Raw genomic sequence first — 24,507 nt, forward strand, 5'->3', positions numbered from 1 at the left:
CAGCCCAATTAAGAGCTGTAATTCCATGGCCACTTAGGTTGGCATAGTAGAGGGATTTTCTCAAAGCCCATGGTTGCCAAGTTTCATGCCTGAAATCCATGGCTAGGCCTTCCTGTCACTGTGGGTTATTCAGTGCTAGGCTCCTATAGCTGACTGGTAGCATTGTAGGTTGAGGGTCCTTGAGTCCATCTTGTAGTGGCTACACTTTCCTGTCTGGTGCTGGTAACCTGGTACTATGATCTCTAACCTGGTTTCTTAGCTCGTTTGAAAGTTTTTGTGCAAAGAAAGCTGTTCACATTGATATTTTTGTGGAAGGTGATTACTCGTTGGTACTATTGTGCTGTTTTATTCTGCCTCCCAATTTTTAAAAAGTGAATAATTTATTGAGAATTTCATACATGCATATAAGGTGTTTTGATCAAATCCATGCCCACTCCCTCCCCTCCAACTCCTCCCATGTCTCCCCATCACTTTTTTCTGATAACTTCATGTACTCTTTCTTCTTTGATTTATTTATTTTTATGGGGCTTTTGGCTACTCTAACATTCCCCCCTCTGAAGAGGTAACCCAAAAATCTTTTAAGGATTAGATACAAGCTCCCAAATACTTTCAACATTTTTGGCCTTTGAAACAGAGTATGTTACTAAGACTCCTAAGGACATTTTGACTTTTAGCCAAGAAACTGGCTGCTTTTCTTTGGGGTCTTTTTACCCTAACTGCCTAGTCAATTCCTACTTCCTGTTCTTATCACACCATCCTCTGAAGAAGTTACCCAAATTGCCAATAGGGAATCAGGAGGCAGATCACTCTGGCTTCTTACATGCTGAACATGGATGCAGGGTGAGGCAATTGGAGTACCCCTTCAGTGAGTTTATCTAAAAGACTCCCAAATTACATAACTCTTATCTCTAAGGGGAAAAGAAAGTCCTTGAATCGTGAATAGGAGCACCACATGGAGGCAGGATCTTGGGGCTCTCAGGCAGTCCCTTGTGTTCTCAGTCCCTCTGCCAGAGGGAGGCCAGAACTCGTCACTCTCTGGCGGTCTGCTGAGATCAGAACCACTACACTGATAGCCCCAAAATTTTTTTTAATGATTTATGCTTTTGGTGTTGTAGCTAAGAAATTTTTGTTTAACCTAAAGTCACAAATATAGCCTAATAATATCTGTTTAGAATGTTTATTTGCACTTAAATAGTATGAACATTTATTTTAAATAGTACTAACATTTATTTAAGTTAGTATTTATCTTCCAGACAGAATATGAAATTGAAGACACATGACTAGGTTCTAATCAGAAAGTTAACAGAAATAATTTATTCTCCCTTAGTACATTAATTTATTAATTTGTTGTTAGTTATTTCTATCTTTTTTTTTTCTTTTAGTACCAGCTCATCAAAAAAAGAGAGAAAACACACTGTTTGATATTCACAGATCTCCAGCAAGAAGAAGCCACATCAGGTAAATTGTGTTTGTTTTTGAAAGAAGTAAATATTTGCATCTGCTAATGAGAAAATGAGACCCCTTGTTTTCATCTTTCCTCCCTCATTAGTAACCAACAGTTATATGCCACATGTGATTGTTCTTTTTTTGGTTCCCAGTTTTTTCCTTCCCCTTCCCCTTCCCCTTCCCCTTCCCCTTCCCCTTCCTCTTTCCCTTTCCTTTCCTTTTCCTTCCCTTTCCAGACTGGCCTGGAACTTTCTATGTTGACCAGGCTAGCCTACAGCTCACAGAGATCAGTCTACCTCTGCCTCCTGAGTATTGAGATGAAAGGTGTGGAACACCATGCCTGGCCTATTATTTCCATTTTTAAATAATTTTAACTTAAGTTTTCTAAACCAATACAGCCTCTGATCTCTTAGAATTAAATGGAAGTGCCCCATAATGTCCTCATTTGAAACAATGTTTTTGTTTTTTTTTCCTCCCTTGGGATGAGGTCTTATGTTGCTCAGGCTGCCCAGCTCCTGGCTCAAGTGATCCTTCTGCCTCAGCCCCCTAATAGCTGGGGTTACAGATAAATGTGTCATCGTGATTGGCTAGTGGGTCTTTGATACTCTCCCCCTTTTTGTCGTTAAAACAAAACTAGTAGATGTAGAGATTTAGAAATTTTATGTATTATTAATTTTTTGGAGACAGGTTCTTACTATATAACTCTGACCTCAAATTTGTGGTGATCATCTTGCTTCTCTTTTCATAGTGCCTGTTTATAGATTGGATTATTTATTCTTTTGATGTTTAATTTTTGAGTTCTTTACATATTCTGGATAGTAATGCTTTATCTGATAAATAGCTGGCTAAGATTTTCTCTCATTCCCTAGGCTATCTCTTCACTCTGTTAACAGTTTCTTTTTTGGTGCAGAGCCTTACTTATTTCAAACAAAGTCTTACTGTAGAGTGCAGGCTTCCCAAGAACTTCTTCTCTTTGTCTCCATAGTGCTAGGATTGCTAGGCATGCTCCATTATTCCTGGCCAGGATTTTCATTTGATGCTCTCATTTGTCAATTCTTATTCTTTCTTGAGCTATTGGAGTCTTAGAAAGTCATTGTTTATGCCTATGTTTTGAAGAATATAGTTTACTTTTTATTTTTTGGTCTTTTTGAGACAGCAAAAGTTAGAAAGCAATCTGCTACAATAATGGTTTAATATTTTCCCCTCTTTGAATAGGAGGAAGAAGCATGCTATTCATAGTAGTGACACAACCTCTTCTGATGAAGAACGCTTTGAAAGAAGGAAATCAAAAAGCATGGCAAGGGCAAGAAACAGGTTAGTAAAATTTTTAGTGTTATCTCCATGGTAGAAGAAGAGAAAACCCTTTTTTAAAAAAAATTTTATTATTTTTATTTTATGTGTATGAGTGTATTGCCTGCGTGTATGTGAGTGCACCTGTGTTGTGCAGTGCTGCAGAGGTTAGAAGAGGGCTTCATATTCCCCTGGAACTGGAGTTAAGGAAGGTTCGTAGCTGCCATGTGGGTGCTGGGCATCGAACCCAGGTCCTCTGCAAGAGCAGTCAGTGCTCTTAACCGCTGAGCCATCTCTCCAGTCCTCCCCTTTTTTTTAATTAAATTTTTTTTATTTGAGAATTTAATACCCGATTCTTTTTTAAAAATGTTAATTTTTTTTATCTACAGTAGCATTTTGTTAATGCTAATCTTTTCAGTATGTTTAGTTTAACATTTATTTGTGTGTGTATGTGTTTGTGTGCATGTGTGTGTGACCATGTGAAGGTCAGAGGACAACTTGCAGAGTGGGTTCTGAGGGTTGAACTCAGGCCATCAGGATTGTTGGCAATCCCCTTTACCTGCTGAGCCATCTTGGCAGCCCATATTTTAAATATTTATAATTCTTACAGTGGAAATCTAACCTTCAGATATGTTCCCTGAATTATTTAGTCTATAAGTATTCATGTCAAATACTGAGGGATAGGTAAAGGAAGGAGTAGGTCAGCCTGTTCATGAGACTGATTTTACATACTTATATAATGAATATAGCACTCAGAGTATGATATTATTTCAAATATACTTATCTCAGGAGTCTTGAATTTTATTTTCTTTAAGCAGGCCAGTCTGGCCTTGAACTCACTACCTGCTTCTTCTAGCCTTGAAGCTGGGATTGAAGATATGTGACACCCAGTATAGGAGTTTTGGATTTTTCTTGGAAAATTTTTTGTTGTTGTTGTTGCCTGCCTGTGGTAATCTTTGCCTAATTAGAATAATTGATTAGTACATGGCTTTCTAAAACTGTAGCAAATATCAAATTAATTATTTATTTTAGATTTTTTTTTTTTTTGGTCTTTTTGAGACAGGGTCTCTCTCCCTGTAGCCCCAGCTGTCCTGGAACTCACTGTAGACCAGGTTGGCCTTGAACTCAGAGGTCTGTGTGTCTCTGCCTCCTGAGTGCTGGAACTAAAGGCATGCGCTACCACGCCCGGACCTTATTTTTTACTTTTTCAGATAGGGTCTCTCTATGTAGCCCTGGCTGGCCTGGAACTCAAAATATAGCCCAAACTGGCTTTGAACTCATAGAGCTCTTCCTGCCTCTGCCTGCTGAGTGCTGGGATTGAAGGTGTGCACCACCATGCCTAGCTCTAACTGAGGCCTTATGTGAATGGCATTAATTTCTTCTAGAGGTGCATCCCTACTGATTGAAGAACCTCTGGCTGGGTACCTTTTAAAAGTCCTATTTTCAGCACCATACTGGGGACCAAGCTACCAACATTTTCTTAAATTTGAATAGATTGAGTGCTTTGGGAAAATAGATAAATGCTCTTGTTTGCTTTATCTTGTGAAATTTATTTTTATTTTATATGTATAAGTATTTTGCTTAAGTGTATATGTGTGTATCATGTGCATGCAGTGACCACAGAGACCAGAAGAGAGCATTGGATCCCCCTGGAACTGGAGTTATAGGAGGTTGTGAACCCCCATGTGGATACTGGGAACTGAATGGGTCCTTTGTATTAGCAGCAAGTGCTCTTAACCACTGAGCCATCTCTCTAGCCCTGTTAAGGTGTGTGTGTATGTGTGTGTGTGTGTGTGTGTGTGTGTGTATGCCACCATGCATGTGTGGAGGTCAGATTTTAGGAGTTGGTTCTCTCTTTCCACTGTGGGTCCTAGGGATTGAACTATGTTGTCAGAGTTGGCAAGTGCCTTTATTCACTGAACCATCTCACTATCCCCCAAAATGTGAAGTTTTAATGCCATTAACTTCATGCTTTATAAATTTCAGATGCTTGCCTATGAACTTCAGAGCAGAAGACTTAGCTAGCGGCATTCTCAGAGAACGGGTGAAAGTGGGTGCAAGCTTGGCTGATGTTGATCCAATGAACATTGATAAATCGGTGAGTTTCATTATTTCTAAAGCAACACATGAGAAAGTAGAAACTGACCACTATTAATATTTCCTTTTTTAAAAAATATTTTATTTTTATTTCATGTGTATGTGTGTACTGCCTGCATGTAGGTAAGTACATTTGTGTCGTGCAATGCCCATGGAGGACAGAAAAGACTGTCAGATCCCCTGGAACTAGAGTTAGGACAGTTGTTAGCTGCCATGTGGGTGCTGGGATTCGGACCTGGGTCTTCTGTAAGAACAATCAGTGTTCTTAACTGATGAGCCATCTCTCCAGTCCCACTATTAATATTTTCATGTTATGTGTTTTGGAACCTGAGAACCTTGATCATATGTGGCTGCTTAGTCAAGTTTTTCATTTCATTGTTACTGAAATATATATAACAGAGTTGGGAGGGTTATGAGTGCCAAGACTCTGTAAACCATGAAGAGCAATACCTTACTATTGATATTACTGGTTTCATAATTAGATTTGCATTTTATATGTACCTTACTCTGGCTATGATATCGCTAAAGGATTTATAGAAGCAAGGTTGACATTACAGGGACTGGTTTGGATGTTACTTATAATATAATCCTGATAAAGATTATGATAGAAAGTAGGATTACAATGAAAGGGATGAATTTTAGAGAATTGAGAACTGAATTAAAATGTGACAGAATTTGGTGAATTAATTGCTTTTGAAGCAGGATGGAAACAAATAGAGGGCATTATGCAAGTTTCTGGCTTAAATAAGTAGGTAGATAATGAATAGACTGGATGGATATTGGATGGTTCCATTAGCTGAAGTAGAGTGTGAAGGGAAGGAATAAAGTAGGAAAGTGGTTTAATTAATTGTAGGCATATTATAGATATCTGTGGTATACTATAAATAGACATTGCTTGTAAGCAATTGATTATTTTGGTTTGGCGTAAGGTAGAAACATCTAGGCTAGACATTTATTTAGATATGGTCGTCAAGGTAAAGATTGAAGTCTCTGGATAGTGATTACACCCCAAAGAGAATATGTGACATGAGAAGAAACATAAACCCATGAGGAGATTTACCTCTCATTGTTTATAGAATCTCATTTTGGGGATAATTTTGAATATTTTTACATAACCAAGAATTTATTTGAGGTTTTAATTTTCTGGCTCTACATCTTTATACAGCATAACTGATTCTTATATGAATCTTGAAGTTATCAAATAAAATTACACGTACAGTTTTCTGGTTTTATATCTCTATATAACATAACTGATTTTTTCCCCCCACTATTTTATGTGTATGAGTGTATTGCATGTGTGTAAGTGCACCCATGTCATGCAGTGCCCACGGAAATCAGAAGAGAGTGTCGGATCCCCTGGGACTGGAGTCACAGACAGTTGTGAACCATTATGTGGGTTCTGGCAATTGAACCCAGGTCCTCTGCAGGATCAGACAATGTTCTTAACCACCGAGCCATCGTTCCACCCTCATAACTGATTCTAATAAGATATTTAAAGGGTGTTATCTAATAGAGTTGCACATACAGTTGAAAATGAAAATTTAACTATCTCCAACCCAATAGAGTGAAATGTTTATGTTATTTTATTGATGAGGGCTGAAGGAAATTTCAGAGTATGTATATCCAGAATCTTTAGAAAATAAAACAATTTTCCAAGGACCTTCTCTTAGGCATCTTTGCTTATTTGGTTTACTGGTACTTAACTATCTTCAGTCTATTAACTTTAGGTGTCTCTGCCAGTAAGTTCTAATTTGCTAACATATATAATAAAATTCAGCTTCTCTTAGAATTTTTCTGCTTTTTAACTTCTGTTTCAACTTTTCTAGTTCATATTCTTTCTGTCATAATGTATTTATGGTACAACATTTTCAAATACCATAGTAGAATAAAGAAATAAGGAAAGAGATCTACCATGATTTGAGAGGCAGTCATTATTAACATCTTTATTTTAAAATTTTAATTTATCTTTGTTTCGTGTATGAATGTTTTGCCAGCATGTATGTCAGTGCACCACATGTGTGCAGTGCCCATGGAGGTGTGAATAGGGTATTGGATCCTTTGGCACTGGACTCACGGATTGTTAGCTACCATGAGGATATTGAGAACCAATCTATGAAATTTTGAAAGACATTAGTGTTAGTTCATAAATGTAACATCTTCTATAGATATTTGTTAATGTTTTAGATTGGGCATTAATCTTATTCCTAAGTTATTAAAGAGAAATAGCTTTATTTGCCTCTATTGAATTTTGCTTTTGTCTTGGTTTATCAACACCTATTCATATGTAGGGATGGTCAAAAGTTCCTGCTGAAGGAATGTATTTCTGAATCATAGAACTCAAATTAAAATAATTTATAGAATCTATAAAATGACTTTACATTAAACTTCCCCCCTTTCCAGGTGCGGTTCGATAGCATAGGTGGATTGAGCCATCATATTCATGCACTAAAGGAGATGGTAGTGTTTCCACTTTTATATCCAGAAATTTTTGAAAAATTTAAAATTCAGCCTCCAAGGTATAGTGTGTTTTATATATTTATTACTATGCTATTATTAACAGGTTGAATTTCAGTTAATTACTTATTGATTATAAGTATTTCCTGAATATTTTTTTTGACATGTTTTAGAAAGAATGAATGAATGAAGAATGAAAGTTTTAACTCAGAAGGCAGAGGCAGGCAGATTTCTGTGAGATTGAGGCCAGCCTAGTCTACATAGTAAATCTTAGCCAGCTGGAGCTACAGGGAGACCCTGTCTCAAAAAAAAAAAGTTTACTCTTTAGAGCTCAAAGGTTTATTTTCCCTTTTAGGGTTTAGGATTCAGATGAGATTTTTTTATATAGATATACAATTTCTGGGTCTTGGATAATTGTTCTTTGTTGGTTTTTTTTTTTTTTTTTTTTTTTTTTTTTTTTTTTTTCTTTGTTTTTTTTTTTTTTTTTTTTTTTTTTGGTCTTTTTGAGACAGGGTCTCCCTGTAGCCCCAGCTGTTCTGGAACTCACTATGTAGACCAGGCTGGCCTTGAACTCACAGAGATCCGCCTGCCTCTGCCTTCCCAGTGCTGGGATTAAAGGCATGTGCCACCACGCCCGGCACAGTTCTTTGCTATGACTTCTGGAGCTTGGTACTTTGAGGACTTTGCAGAGTGAAACTTTTGCATATATACTGGAAAAACTTGATTATTGCTTAACTATTATGTATTAATCCAAATTGTATGTGGGAAAGGGATAGTCTTAAATTGGTTGTCAGTGGTGACAGCATTAATTTATTTTCTTTGATTATTTTTCTAGAGGCTGTTTGTTTTATGGCCCTCCTGGCACAGGCAAAACTTTGGTTGCTAGAGCATTAGCTAATGAATGCAGTCAAGGAGAAAAAAAGGTAGCTTTTTTCATGCGAAAAGGAGCAGATTGTTTGAGCAAATGGGTTGGTGAGTCTGAAAGGCAACTTAGGCTTCTTTTTGATCAGGTGAGTGAAATCATCTAATTCAAGGGTATCTTTCTTTTTTTTTGTATTTGTTTTTTTTCTTTTTATTTTGAGGGTATCTTTCTTTAAAAGAATATATATATAGGTATATATGCATATACACACACACACACATATATAAAAATATATATTTTGGTCTTTTTGAAACAGGTCTCCCTGTCACCCCAGCTGGCCTGGAACTCACTATGTAGACCCGTCTGGCCTTCTACCTGCCTCTGCCTCCTGAGTGCTGGGATTAAAGCCATGAGCCACCACACCTGGCTTATTAAAATAATATTTAATACATTTTGTCTTCAGATACAGTTATGAGGAAATATTTTCTAATCAGTATGTGAACTTTAGGATTAATAATTTTAAAGCTTTTGTTTATTTTTATGTGTATGAGTATTTTACCTGTGTGTAAGTATACCACATGCATGTCTGGTTCCTGCAGAGGCTAGAAGAGGGTGTCAGATTCCCTGGAACTGGAGTTAAGGACAGGTGTTAGCCACCATGTGGGTGCTGGGAACTGAACTTAGGTCCTCTGGAAGACCAGTAAGTATTAACCACTTTGCCATCTCTCCAGCCCCAGGATTAATAATTTAAAAATAGATACTGTAAAGGTGTAGTTATACCTTATCTGTGGGAAATTGGTTTCAACAGTTCCTAAGATACCAAAATCTGCAAATGTTCAAGTCTAGTATAACAAAGGATTTGCACATAGCCTATACACATCTTCGCATATACTTCCTCCATATACTTAGTCATTCCTAGATCACTTATAATATCTCCTAAATATGTGTGTGTGTGTGTGTGTGTGTGTGTGTGTATGCTATGTAAACAGATTTTGACATTGCAAGACTCTGTTAATCTTATAGAGTTCACACTTCAGAACAGTGAAAAAAAAAGTTGAGTGGAAACATGGCTCAGCAGTTAAGAGCTCTGGCTGCTCTTGCAAAGGACCTGGGTTCAATTCCCAGCACCCACCTGGTGACTAACAACTGCCAGTAACTACAGTTCCAGGGGAATCTGATGCCCTCTTCTGACTTCCTTGGTCATTGCAGGACATGGGTGCACATACATACATGCAAACTATACACTCATACATGTAAAATAAAAATAATAAATAATATATTTTTTTAAAAGTCACGGGGTTGGAGAGATGGCTCAGTGGTTAAGAGCACTGTACTATTGCAGAGGACCCGGGTTCAATTCCCGGCATTCACATGACAGCTAAGAACTGTCCTTAACTCCAGCTCTAGAGGATTCTGATGCCCTCTCTTGATGTCTGCAGCATTGCATGACACGAGTGCACTCACATCCATGCAGACAATACACTCATACACGTAAAATAAAAATAATAAATAAAATAGAAAAAAAAATCACACACACACAAAAATCTCGTTTTAGTCTGGCATGGTGGCGCACGCCTTTAATGCCAGCACGAGAGGCAGAGGCATGTGTTTCTCAGTGAGGTGGAGGCCAGACTGGTCTACATAGCAAGTTCCAGGCCAGGAGGGGTTACAGGCAGATCCTGTCTCAAAAAGACAAAAAACAAAACAAAACAATCTCATGTTTTAAGCAAGTTTAAAGTTTTGTGTCGGCTATATTCATAGCTATGTGACAGGTGGGACATAGCTTGGACACAGCTGGAACTTGAGTGAATAATGACAAAATGTCTGCACATGTTTAGAACAGATGCAGTTAAAAATTTTTTTTTTTTGACCTGCAGTTGGTTGAAACTCTGTGTGCAGAATTTGTGGGTATGGAAAGCTGACTATATTTAACAGGCTTTCTCATACACCTGAATATTTATGATCCATAAAACACTTACGATGGTGGCTGTCATGCATACAATACCATGTTAGGTACCTTAGGGATTATAGGATGTAAAGTAATCTTAGATTATAACCTTATTGAGGAAATGGTACAGACAGAAAGTGCTAAATATTTGTTTAAAGAATCTCACAAAACAGTATATTATTTATTGCCATGTGTTGTATGTTACATAATTTTCTGTCACTGTGATAAAATACTTTTGACAATCAACTTATAAAGATAATGAGTTTGTCTCACCATTTTAGAGTTGTGGTCCATGATTGGCCCTCTTGGGTTTAACTTGTAGTAACATAACAAGAGCATAATGGTGGAGCATGTGACAGATCAAAGCTATTAATATTTACCTCATTAATCAGGAAACAAAAAGAGAAATAGGAATTGCCTAGGGTCCCACAGTCCCATCAAGGGCATATCTTCAGTAACTAATGACCCCTACTAGGTCCTACCACCTTGGCCGATATTTTAGTACCTTCTCATTTAAGTGCCACCCTGAAGGTCCAGGAATTTAAGAATGGATGTTTGGGATATTCTTATCATACCATACCAGGTTATAAACACATTACTGGTAGGATTAAGAACTAATTGGATGCTCTTGGAAAACACTGAAGTAACTAAGTTATCTCTACATTAAATGTAATAGCAATTTAAAAAAATGTTATTTTCTAAAACACAGCATAGTAGTATGTAATTACAGTCCCAGATACTTATTATTACTGTTATTAATAGTGTATGCAAGGTCCTGGATTCAATCTCTGGGATTATAACAAATAGACAAGCTCCACCATAGTAAAAAGGAATTCTCATTACTGATCCCGAGGATTACTTGAGCCCAGGAGTTCAAGAGCAGCCTAGGCAATAAAAACCAGACAAGGTGATACACACCTATAATCCCAGCACTTTTGAAGCTGAGATAGGAGGAGTTGTGAGTTTCATACCAGACTGAGCTAGAGATTGAAACCCTATGTTGGTAAGCATAAAAAAAAACCAACAAGCCGGGTGTGGTAGCACATGCCTTTAATCCCAGCAGAAGGCAGAGGCAGGTGGATCTCTGTAAGTTCAAGGCCAGCCTGGTCTTCATGGTGAATCCAGGACAGCTACAGGGAAACCCTGTCTCGAAGACCCCCCCCCAAAAAAAAACAAAAACAAAACCAAAAAACCCAACAAATAAACTTTTTTTCTGTGTCTTAAAAAATTATATTCACATGTAATTGTTGGACTTAGTGAAGGAAGTCTATTCATATTTTGTGATTCACTTTATTTTTAATTATGTTGCACTAAATATATATGCATAAAATGCTGTCAAACATTTATCAGACATGCATTAATTACTGTGTTGATATGTATGAAAGTCCTTTGTAAGCCAGATTTGGTCATTTGAGATGCTGGGGCAGCCTGGACTATTACAAAATGAGACTTTAGTCACAAAAGCATCACCCTTCCCTCCCTTCCAAAAAAGTAATATGTAATTGGTGAAGCACTTTAGATGTTATTTGAAACTTAGTAGTGCCATAACTTCTGTTTTCTAGATAGTAGCTTTAGAAAGGAGTAGATAAGATTCTAAACTTCACTATGTTCAGTGTCTAATGCCAAGTCAAACATATGTAGTCTGAGTAGTTTAAGGAGATATAATAATTGAAAAAATATAACATTACAGAAGAAAAGAGGATTTCCTGGGAATGCTGGCATACTATCTAGTATGCTTGTTAAAAATTTTTGGCTATTAACACTTTTTAGTCATGTTAGAGATAGGAGATGTTGGTTGCAATCAGGATTGGTGCCCTAAATTATAAAGATTCTTTATCTAAATTCACTTCTGTTTCATAGTTTTCGTGGGGAGTGGGACTTGATGAAATTGTTGCTTCTGTTTTTAAGCAATTGATGATAATTTTATGACTCCTTAAAAGTAGAGCAGCAAGGTGGGGAGTAGTGGTGCACGCCTTTAATCCCAGCACTGGGGAGGCAGAGGCAGGCAGATCTCTGTAAGTTCAAGGCCAGCCTGGTCTACATAGTGAGTTCAAGGCCAGCTGAGGCTGTAGGGAGACCATCTCCCCCCCCCCCAAAAAAGGTAAAGTGGCAAATCTTATGTATGTGTAGGGAAACTAATTTAGAAATATAGTTATGTTAAAAAAAAAAAAAAAGCCTAGAGCCTGATAGTATATGGACCAGTGATCGAGTACATGCTTAGCTAGATTGATACCCTGAGTTCCATCTCCACAACTGTAATATAAATGAATAAATAATTGAAAACTGTAGTTTCTTACTGGGAGGATACCTGTTAGCCAACTCCAGTAGTGGAGTTCTACTGTGGTATTTTGTTTTGATTCTAGGGATTGCACTCAGGGCCCTGCACATGCTAGGCAAATGCTCTACCACTGAGCTACATTCCCCAGCCTATAGTAGTCTTAGTTAAATATCTGCTGCATGTTGTATTATTAACTTGTATTACTTAAGAAAACAGTAAATTAGAAAGTAAAAATTGAGTAATACTCATTTTCTCTTTACTAGGCATATTTGATGAGACCTTCTATAATATTTTTTGATGAAATAGATGGATTAGCTCCAGTTCGCTCTAGTAGACAAGATCAAATCCACAGGTAATTTTTCATAAACTGTGTTGTTTTTTTTTTCACTTACATAGTATTTTGCCTTAGCCCTTGAGTAAGTACTTTGAGGCGTACAAGAATTTTAAAATATAGTTTATTTTCTAGAAGTTCTTTCCACAACAAGGGTCAGCAGGCTACACCCTGTGGTTCAAATCCAGCCCTCTGCCTGGTTTTCCTTTTTTAATTTGTTTTTTTTTTTTTTAATGTATGAATTTTTTGCCTGCATGTACGTAAGTGTACTACGTGCATGCCTGGTGGCCACAGAGGTCAGAAGAAGGCATTGGATTCTCTGGAACTGGAGTTAAGGATTGGTGTGAACCACCATGTTTGGCACTGGGAATAGAATCCAGGTCCTCTGCAAGAGCAGCCAGTGCTCTTAACCACTGAGCCATCTCTCTAGCCCATGTTTGTACTCTCTTTAACTTTACCATTTCTATTGGTTGTATACACTACTGGATTTAATTTACATTTTTCAGTGACTAATAATATCGTTTTGTTTGTGCTTATTGCCCTCATATGCGTCTTCCTTTTGTGAAATGTCTGTTAAACTATTTTGCTCTAACAAGAATTAGATTGTCATATTATGTTGTATTGTTCATTATAATCCCTTTAACATATGTTCTTTGTTATATGTGCTTTGAAAAATTTCCATTAACCTGTGTTGCATGAATTTTCTTGGGAGACACAAATGTCTTTTCATTCTAGAGAGAACACCAATTATAGATCAAAGAAATGATGGAAATAGATGGAAATCTAAGTCTAGCTTGGTGAATCAGTGAGTTTCACAGGACCATGGATAACTTAAAGGTAGCTATATCACTGAAAGCTCATTCCAGCATGAGTGGAATCCTCCATCACCAGAGTTCCCTGCAGAAGCTGCAGACAACTCCATGGAGAGTGTCTTGTTCTCCAGCAACTGGATAATGCATAGATAACTTGGGAAGGAGCCTCATGAGTCTGATAACTTTCTCAGCTTGCTGAATCTTGTGAGTCTCTTTGTTCTCTGGAGGTGGGAATGTTCCGATTCCCAGAAAAAAAGCTACACAGTAACTTAGCTTGCTTTTTTGTGTTTAATTAAACTTTTGGTGAAGTAAATATTTAATATTGGCAAAACCATTCTTTAAATTAAAAAAAAAAAACCCTGTACGTGTCCTTTTTTGTGCTCCTTAAGAAAAATTGCAGTTTTTTTCTAAATTGATAATAGATTTAAAAATCTTTATTTTGGGGGGCTGGAGAGATAGCTCAGTGGTTAAAAACACTGACTGCTCTTTCAGAGGACCTGGGTTCGATTCCTAGCACCCACATGGCAGCTACAAACCATCCTTAACTCCAGTTCCAGGGGAATCTGACGCCCTCTCTGACCTCTGCGGCACTGCACAACGCAGGTGCACTCACATACATGCAGGCAATACACTCATACACATAAAATGAAAATAATAAATGATTTATTTTTATTTTGTGTATATGAGTTTTGCCTGCATGTAAGTAAGTGTACTGTCACAAAGTGCCCGAAGAATGAAGAGGGTGTTGGATTCCCTGTTAGGTGCATGTAGGTGCGGAGAACCAAACCTGGGTCCTCTGTAAGAACTGCCAATGCCTTTAACTGCTAAGCCATCTCTAGCACCTGAAGTGCTAATAGTTGTAACTCTTACATTTAAGTCAGTGATTTAAGTATTTTATGTCTCTGTTAGGTAAGGGGGTTTGATTTAGTTTTTTAGATAGTGTAAGTTATAGATTGAAGTTTTTTTTTTTTTTTGAGATAGTAGTTTGTTCCAGAATTTTGATTTGAAATAGCTATTTTGTCTCTCTTAAATTACTTGGCATCAGATTAGGTGTATGTCCCTAATTGTTAGTTGGCACTTTGATATATAGTTCTATCCTTATACTACTGTTTTGATTACTTCAGGTCTTGTAAATACAAGTCTTTCAACTTATTCTTTCTTAAAGAAAATTAGAGACAGGGTCTCCCTTTGTAACCCTGGCTGGCCTGTAACTTGTTATGTAGACCAGGCTGACCTTGAACTTTTAAAAATCAGGCTGCTTTTACCTCCCAAATACTGGGACTAAAAGATGTGCATCACTTTGCTTGGTTTCAAAATTGTTTTATATTGGTCCATTGTCTTTCTGTATATAATTTTTAAACTTGTCAATTTCTTTAGGAAAGTCTATTGCAATGTTTTGGGGACTCTTTTGAATCTGTGAATCTATCTGGGAAGAATTGCCATCTTAATTTTATTAGCCTTCAAATCTAAAATCATGTTACAAGTGTTCATTTTATGTTTTTCATATGTGCCCCTTATTCTCAAGTTTCTAGTTTGTTGTTAGAGTTTATTTTATTGAGATAGAGTATTGAACTCTTATTTTTTCCAGATTTATTTTATTTCAAATTTTATGTTTGTGTATGCCTGTGTGTGGGTATGTGCACAAGAGTGCAGATGCTCATGGAGACCAGAAGAGGGTATTGGAGCCCCAGGAGCTGGAGATACATGTGATTGTGAACAGTTCCATGTGGGTGCTGGGAATATAACTCAGATCCTCTGCAAGAGCAGTTCATAGTTCATACCCTTAAACACTGAGCCATTTCTCCAGCCTGTTTTTTTTCTATTTATTTATTTATTTATTTATTTATTTATTTATTTATTTATTTATTTATTTATTTATTTATTTATTTTGAGGCCAGGTATATATGCCTTTAATCTCAACACTCAGGAGCCAAAGGCAATCAAAGTCAGCCTGGTCTACATAGTGTCTAGGCCAGCTGGAGCTACAGGGAGACCCTGTCTCAAGAAAAATGAAAACAAAAAGACTTAATTTTATGTATGTGGGTGTTGTTGCTTGGTGCCAGTGGAGACCAGAAGAGGGCATTGGATCTCTGGAACTGGAGATACAAGTGATTGTGAGCTGCCATGTGGATACTGGGAACCAAACTTGGGGCCTCCACAAGATCAACAAGTGCTCTTAACTGCTGAGCCATTTCTCCTGGCCCTGTTTTTTTGGAAAGGTTTTTATTTTGTTGCCCAGGCTGGTCTTGAACTCATAGTGCTTCTGCTTCTGCTTTGGCCTCTTGGGTGCTTGAATTACAGACTTGAACCACTATGTCTGGCTTGAAAGTTTTCTTTCTGCCTCTTTTGAATTGATCATATGTAGTTTCTCCTTTAAAGGTGTGTGTCAACACGCCTGGCCTGGCTATCCTTTTTTAATCTTAAAAAAAAAAAAAAAGATTAGCCGGGCGTGGTGGTGCAAGCTGGTGGTCCCAGGACAGCTGGGGCTACAGGGAGACCCTGCTTCAAAAAGACAAAAACAAACAAACAAAAAACCACTTATTTTCTACTGCTGGGAATGAAACTCAGGCCCCGTACACGTTAATGGTCACACGTTCTGTCACTGAATTCTATGCTCAGCTCCTGTTAACCTTTTAAAAAGTTATTGGGGGCTAGAGAGATGGTTCATTAGTTAAGAGCACTGGCTGCTCATCCAGAGGACCTGGGTTTGATTCCCAGCACCCATATGATGGCTAACAACTGTCCATAACTCTAGTTCCAGAGGAATCTGATATCCCCTTCTGACCTCTATGTGCTTTGCACAACATGGGTGCACTTACATACATGCAGGTAATATACTCATATACATCAAATAAAACTAATAAAATATTTTGAATATTGGATTCAACTTGATCATATTGAAAAAATATTTTGTCATTGGGTTCATGATGGATTGATTAGCCTAATATGTCATGTTACTGACCTGTGATTACTGTTGTAATAATTGCACTTCATTTTGGAATCACATTTTATCTGTTTTAGATGAGTGTATTTCATTCTCATGTATTTCCTGCAAATATTTGTCAGTTATTTATTCCACCTGCCACTGCCTCCCAAGTGCTGGGATTAAAGTGTGTGCCACCATGTCCAGCTTCAATTTATTCTTGAATCAGTTTTGGTAATTTATAATTTATCTTTCAAGATAAATGTCCATTTCTCCTACATGAAGAAATCTATACAACTGTCTTCATAATATTGCCCTTTTGTCATAACCATTGATCTTTTTACTTCCTCTATAATTTTACCTTTTCTATAATGGAATAACGGTGGAATCAAACAGGTAGCCTTTTCTTTTTTTTATTTTATTTATTTATTTTTTATGTGTATGAGTGTATTGCCTGCATGTATGTGAGTGCACCCGTGTCATGCAGTGCCATGGAGGTCACAAGAGGGCTTCAGATTCCCCTGGAACTGGAGTTAAGGATGGTTCGTAGCTGCCATGTGGGTGCTGGGAATTGAACCCGGGTCCTCTGCACGAGCAGTCAGTGCTCTTAACTGCTGAGCCATCTCTCTAGCCCCCAAACAGGTACCCTTTTCATACTTACTTTATATAGCAGTATGTGCTTAAGATCCTTCTATGTCTTTTCTTTCTGTTGGCTTGAGTTTAACTTCTCACTTTCCCCCATATTATTGAGATGGAAGCTTAGAAATTGACTATTATTTTTCTTCCTTTTAAAATATGATATCGAAACTTAAAGTTCCCTTCGGGTACTACTTTAGTTATGTACTGCAGTTTCTGACATGTGTATTCACTGTTATTTAGTTCAAAATCATTTCTAATCCTTCTTCTTGTGTGTGTGTGTGTGCGTGTATGTGTGTTGGCATTACTAAGAGTGTGTGTAGAGAAGCCAGATGTTAGTGTCAGGTGTCTATCACTATTTTTTGAGACAGAGTCTCTTACTGAACCTGGAGTTGGACGTTTTGGCTAGAGTGGCTGGCCAACAAACTTAAGAGATCCTCTCATCTCTGCCTTCCAGCATTGGGGTTATAGATGAATGTCATCATGTCCAATTTTTTATGTGGGTGTTTGTGGAGCAAGCACTTTATTCACTAAACTATCTCCTCGGTCTCCTCTTATTTTGTTTTTGACACAGCAATTATTTAGAAGGGTGCTTAGTTCACAAATGCAGCCATAAACCACAAAATGATATTTTGGTCATTAATTAGCCATATGTAACTGTCTATAGTAACCCTATCCTGCTTCTTTTCCTGAAGGTGTTTTGTTACTCAAGTTCCTGCCACAGTTTGTCCAAGACTTGTAGTCAGCTGAACTCCTCATTCTAATCTACCCGAATCACATGCTCAGCTGGAGCTTCCAACAAGCTCATCTCAAGCCATGAAGTCTAACTGTGCCCAGTGCCATAGACAATCCTGATTCATTGTGCCATTGTTGGCCCAAGGATATGCCACCACCCTTGAGAAGATACCCATTTTGCTGCATGTTTCTGGCACACCATTCCCATTACTGGAGACACACACTGGCTACCTCAGCTATATTTCTGTGTCTGATAATTGACTGCTAGAGTGCCCTTTCTTATTTGTGGCCTCTGGAGACAGGGGTTTTTGACACTGTGTCCAAGTGCCACATCCAAATCCATTGATATCATCAATGAATCTATAGGTACTGTGGTACCCTACTGGAGCCAAAGCTAATGTAGCTTACCAGATTGGTACCTGGAAACACATTTTAAAGAGAAAGCTGTTTATGTGAATACTACATATAAAAGAGTAACACTACCTGATTGACCAAATATACAGATTTCAGCATAAGCTCACAAAAATCATGAAAAGAGAAAACATGATACTTACACTTAAACATTGTAATTCTCAAGTAGTAGACCTCAAATAAAATACTAGTGGAAAGACTTTAAGAAAGAATTCTACAGAGTACATATAATGAAACTGAGTGAGATTCAAGTGAATACAGACAGGTCAACAACATTCAGAAGATAATTCATGATATAAATGAGAAATTCAGCAAAGGAATAGGGATTATGAAAAATAAATCAACCTTGGAAATGAGGAACTCATTAATTTAAATAAAACTCATTTAGTGGGGGGGACAGGATTCTTCAAAATAAATGAAAGTGGTGACTGGAGAGATGGCTAAGCAGTGTGGAGGGCTTAGTGCACAATTACAAGAACCGAAGTTCAGAGCCCAGTACCTAAGTAACAAGCTGGGAGTCTGGAAATGCCTATGACTTCATCTTTGTGTGATTGAGGGCCCTCTTCTGACCACTGCCTGCCTGCATACACATGTATACACTCACACAGACACACACAAACACACTAATAAACGAAAATAAGTTTATTTTTTTAAAAAATTTATTATTTTTAATTTATGTGTATGAGTGTATTGCCTGCATGTATGTGAGTGCACCCGTGTCGTGCAATGCTGCGGAGGTCAGAAGAGGGCTTCGGATTCCCCTGGAACTGGAGTTAAGGATGGTTCGTAGTCACCATGTGTGTGCTGGGAATCAAACCCAGGTCCTCTGCAAGAGCAGTCAGTGCTCTTAACTGCTGAGCCATCTCTCCAGCCCAAAAATGTCTTTAAAAAATATAAAAGATCAATGAAACAAAGAGTAGGTTAAAAAAAAAAAAGCCACAAATGAGTTTTTGATCTATAATTGAATGGTAAAATAATGTTTATAGAAGATAATGTAGGAGAGAAAGTAGATGACAGGCAAGTAGGGCCTGAAAAACAAAACATTTTGTTTTGAAGTCAAGATCTCATGTAGCCAAGGCTGGTCTTGAACTTGTTTTGTTGCTGAGAATGAACTTGAAGTGCTGATCCTTTTAGTTCCACCTCCTGTGCCACTACAGAGGGTTTAAGTGGTGCACTGGGAATGGCTTTGTGCAAGGTAGGGAAGCACTGTATCAACTGAGCTATATCCCTAGCCCAAGACCTTGAATGTTATGTTAAATAGTTTGGACTTCATTTTCTATTTAATAAAGCTTACCAAAGGATTTTGGTCTAGAGACCGGTTGTTTATAGATTTTCTTTTTAAGACAACTTTTGGTAGAATTTAAGCTAGATTATAATTTTATTTTTAGCCATATTTGGGACTTTATCATCTGAAAACTTACTTTAAGCAATAAAAAGTGTTGATAAATACAATTGAAGTGCCCATTTTAAATTAGAAAATATTAAGGAAAATTTCAGGACTAAATGTGGTTGTTTTAGTTTACTTTTGTGTTTCTGTGACCTGTGGAATTACTCATTTTGGCTTATGGTTTTAAGGTTTAGTCTCATTATGGTTGGGAAGGCAAAGTAGAGCAGGTTATATGGTGGCAGGGGCTGTGCTTCCCTTCTTGGTCAGCTGGAAGTGAAATGTGAGACCAGAAGTGATCAAGACCAAGGTTCCTGAGGACCCACCCTCCCAGTGACTTACTCCATCCAGCTAGGACCCATTTTCAAAATAGTACCATCAGTTGGAACCAAGCATCTAAAACATAAGCCCGTGGGTGTCATTTCATATTCAAATCCTATCAGTTTGTTAAACATAAATTTATTATTAAAGCTATTACTTCATTTTATTTCTTCAGTGAGACACCTAGGTCATAAATTTTCAGATATTAGATTTCAAAATATTTTTTGCAGGTGGAGTATGGTGGTACATACCTTTAATTCTGTCACTCAGGAGGTAAAAGCAGGCGCCAACCTAGTCTACATAGTGAGTTACAGGTCAGCCAGGGCTACGCAGTGAGACCCTGTCTCAAAAAGAAAAGAAAATGGGAATCAAAAAATCTTTCCTAAACATGAACAGTGACTATCTCAGATTTTGGTTTTATTCATAGTTTTTTTTTTTTTTAAATATAGCTAGAATATTGTGTTTCAGGAGGGAATATTGCTTTTTTTTTTGGCTTTTTGAGACAGGGTCTCCCTGTAAGCCCCAGTTGTCCTAGAACTCACTATGTAGGCCAGGCTGGCCTTGAACTCAAAGAGATCCACTTGCCTCTGCCTCCCAAGTGCTGAGACTACAGGCGTGCGCCACCATGCCCGGCTATATTTTATTATTTTTTATGTATATGAGTGTATTGCCTGCATGCATGTAAATACACCTGTGTCCTGAAATGCCTGCATAAGTCACAAGAGGGCATTGAATCCCCTGGAACTGGAGTTACAGATGTTTGTTAGCTGCCATTTGGGTGCTGGGAACCAAACCCGGGTCCTCTACAAGAGCAGCCAGTGCCCTTAACTGCTGAGCAATTTCTCCAGCCCCATGATTATTTATCTTAAAAGAGCTTTATTGAAGTGCAGTTCACCTGTTTAAACTGTGTGGTTCATTGGCTTTCAGTGTATTTGTAGAGTTCTGTAACTATCACACAGTTTTATATTCTGTAACCCCAGAAACCTTTAGCCATCACTCTCAGCCTTTTTGTTACTCTTCAAGTTCTTAGCACCCACTTTATACTTTTTATTTTTATAGGTTTGCCTAGTTTAGATATTTCATGTAAATGTAACTCTATAACAATTGATCTTTTATTGATTATATTTTTTCAGTTATGATTGGCTTTTCGTCTTCATCTATTTCATCATCTGTCAGTTCATTTTCTTGGAGCGATGTGGTTGGGAGACAGCCTTTTGTAGCTCAGTCTGGCCTGAAACTCTTTATGTAGCCAAAGCTGTTCTCAAACACGTTATTCTCCTATTTCAGCCTTCTGAGTACTAAGACTACAAGTGGTACAGCAGGCCTGGCTCACTTCATTTCTTCATATTCATTTATCTATCAGTTGATGTCTGTTTTTCTTGCTCTGCCTTTTAGGCGGTTGTGAATAATAGTGCTATAAATGCCCACAAATAAGTTTTTTTTTCTTTTTTTGCTGTGTGTATATGTTGCTGTATCATTTGATAACTCTTTTCTAGTAGAGAATCTGCTAGATTTGTTCCCAGAGAGACACATTTTACATTTTCATCCCAGCCAGTTATGTGAGCATTCTGATTTCTCTGAAACCTTACCAACACTTTTGTAGCTGTCGTGATTTTAGTTATTGTAGTCTATATAAAGTGCAACATAATTTGATTTGATTTCCATGTTTGGTATGATGTTAGGCCTTTTGCAAGTTGAATTGCTATTTAAATCCTTTGTGTATATTTAGATTTGACTTTTTTTTTTTTAAAAAAATATTTTATTTTTTATTTTATGTGTGTGCGTTTATTGCCTGCATGTAGGTAAGTGCACCCGTGTCGTGCAATGCCCGCAGAGGACAGAAGAGGCTGTGATCCCCTGGAACTGGAGTTACAGACAGTTGTTAGCTGCCATGTGGGTGCTGGGATTTGAACCTAGGGCTTCTGCAAGAACAACCAGTGTTCTTAACTGCTGAGCCATCTCTCCAGCCCCTATAATAGTTCTTTATATATTCTTGACCTCAAATTTTTATTAAAAATATGATATTTAATAAAAATATATTCAAATATTTTGTTTGGATTGTCACTTTTTTAGTGTACTCTTTGATGTAGGAATATTATTATTTCTGTGTGTTTACATGTTTACATGCCACTGTATGTATGTCATAGCATATATATGGAGGTCAAAGCACAGCTTTTCAGAAGTCAGTTCTCTTCTTTCACCATGTAGGTCCTAGGGTTTGAACTGAGTTCTTTATGCTTGGAGGTGAGCAGTTTTATCCACTAAGCCATCTTGCCAACCCTTAATTTATATATTGTAGCTCTGGGGATTGAACCCAGGATTTAAAATATATTTTATTATTATAAATATTTTATTTATTTATTTATTTATTTATTTATTTATTTATTTATTTATTTATTTATTTATTGTCTTTTTGAGACAGAGTCTCCTTGTAGCCCCAGCTGTTCTGGAACTCACTATGGAGACCAGGCTGGCCTTGAACTTTATTTTATGTGTATGAGTGTTATGCCTGCAGTGTGTAAGTGCACCTGTGTTACACAATGCTCATGGAGGACAGAAGAAAGCAATGGATTTCCTTGGAACTGGAGTTACGGGCAGTTGTTAGCTGCCATGTGGATGCTGGAAATTGAACCTGGGTCCTCTGTAAGATCAGACAGTGCTCTTAACTGCTGAGCCATCTCTCCAGCCCCCGAACCCAGGATTTTGTACATGCTAAGCAGGTGTTCTTTCACAGGCCATATCCTCAGTTCCTTTGTTTGTTCATTTTCTCCCCGTCCTTCCTCTATCTTCCCCAGTCCTCAAGTTCTGATCTTTGCCATTTGCTCTGATTTCACTTTCAGTGTTACCTTTTTTAACTCTTACCCCTTGGGTTATTGTATTTTCTGTGGACTTTCAAAGTGGATTTCTCTGAATCACTTGATATTGCATTGATAAGTGTTTTTTGTATAATTATATTAGCATTTAAGACTTATAAAGTTATTTTAGGCATCAGTATTTATAGTCTTTTTTTTCCTTTAAGTTTTAAAAAGTTCTGCCTGGAAATTTTTTTTTTTACAGCTCTATAGTGTCAACTCTCCTTGCTCTTATGGATGGATTGGATAATAGAGGTGAAATTGTTGTTATTGGTGCTACAAACAGACTTGATTCTATAGATCCTGCGCTCAGGAGACCTGGTCGTTTTGACAGAGAATTCCTTTTCAACTTGCCAGATCAAAAGGTAAGAATGTTTGTTTTTGGTACATTAAGACTTACTTGTAACCAGTTTACAAAGCATATACTCTAAAGGTTGTTGTATTTTATGGATTTTTATTATTTTTTGCCTATGTGATATCTTAGTTAATAATTGACAACCCTTAAAGCACTCTTAAAATATAGTACTTCGGAGGCTGAGGCATGAGAATTGTTAAGTTGGAGGCCTGCCCAGGCTACTTAGTGTCTTAAAGCAACTAGAAGAACAAAAAACCCTGGGTAATTAAGAACAGTTCATTCTTCCTCTGTTAGCAGTTTTAGAAAGTTTAGGATATTTTAGGAAAGGGAAGTTCTGGTTGGGTTTCTTTAGATGCTTACTTCCCCACCCACACCTTATTTTTAGTTCTTGAATTATAATAATTATCTTGTATGCTTGTTAATGTGTCTCGTTAAACGAAGTAGGTATCCCCCCCCCCCATAAATATATTTTCATGTCGGGCGAGGTGGCACATGCCCTTAGTCCCAGCACTTGGGTGGCAGAGGCAAGCGGAGCTCTGTGAGTTCAAGGCCAGCCTGGTCTACATAGTGAGTTCCAGGCCAGCTGGGGCTACAGGGAGACTGTCTCAAAAAGACAAAAAAATATTTTTTTTCATAAAGATCTATTAACCAGAATTTTGTAGCAACATATGTATTCATACACATTGTATTTAATTAGAAGCAGTAACTGTTATTCATCATGGTGTAGTTTTTAAAGAATGTACCCTTAAAACAGAATAACATATAGTCCTTGTAGAAAATATTACTTAATGTTATATAAAGTTCTTTTTTTCCTAATCGTACTTGAAATTTTAATTGTTAACCTTGGTTTGCTTCTTTTAGATTTGTTTTTATTTTCTAATTATGTAAACTTGTGTGGGAGATATGTACTTATGAGTGAAGGTGCTAGTGGAAGGCTTCGGATCTCCTTGGAGTTGAAGTTACAGGAGGTTGTGAGCCATTCGACATGGGTGCTGGGAACTGAACTCGTCCTCTGCAAGAGCAATACGTGCTCTTAATTGAGCTCTCTGTCCAGCCCATCTGATTTCTTTGATTTTTCTCTTCCTTTCTCTCTCCCTCCCTCCCTCTCCTTCCCTCCCTCCTTCCCTCCCTCCCTCCCTCCCCTCTGTGTGTCTCTGTCTTTGTCTCGATTTTTGTTTTTGTTTACATGAGATAGGGTTTCCTTAGTAGCTCCAGCTAGCCTAGAACTCGCTATGTACCAGGCTGGCCTTGATCTTATCCAGATCCGATTGCCTCTGCCTCCTGGGATTAAAGGTGTGTGCCACCACACTCAGCTGATTAATTTCTCCTTGAAGAACTTATGTTTGAGAGAGTTGAATGGAAAGGAAGTACC

The 24,507-nt window shown here is 37.6% G+C and overlaps 1 protein-coding gene across 2 annotated transcripts in view; it reads left to right on the forward strand.

The window, feature by feature from the left end:
* The window catches only part of Atad2b (ATPase family AAA domain containing 2B), a 163,464-nt gene that overhangs the window by 48,187 nt on the left and 90,770 nt on the right, over window positions 1-24,507 (forward strand). For both annotated transcript variants that reach the window (XM_017802216.2, XM_008848859.3), the window contains exons 8-14: window positions 1,383-1,458; window positions 2,662-2,760; window positions 4,723-4,834; window positions 7,234-7,349; window positions 8,123-8,297; window positions 12,639-12,727; window positions 22,986-23,145. In XM_017802216.2, coding sequence (XP_017657705.1) covers window positions 1,383-1,458; window positions 2,662-2,760; window positions 4,723-4,834; window positions 7,234-7,349; window positions 8,123-8,297; window positions 12,639-12,727; window positions 22,986-23,145 — 827 coding nt within the window. The remainder of the gene's footprint in view (window positions 1-1,382; window positions 1,459-2,661; window positions 2,761-4,722; window positions 4,835-7,233; window positions 7,350-8,122; window positions 8,298-12,638; window positions 12,728-22,985; window positions 23,146-24,507) is intronic.

The sequence above is a fragment of the Nannospalax galili genome, unplaced genomic scaffold, assembly GCF_000622305.1.
Source record: "Nannospalax galili isolate Female #2095 unplaced genomic scaffold, S.galili_v1.0 scaffold1191, whole genome shotgun sequence".
NCBI lineage: Eukaryota > Metazoa > Chordata > Mammalia > Rodentia > Spalacidae > Nannospalax > Nannospalax galili.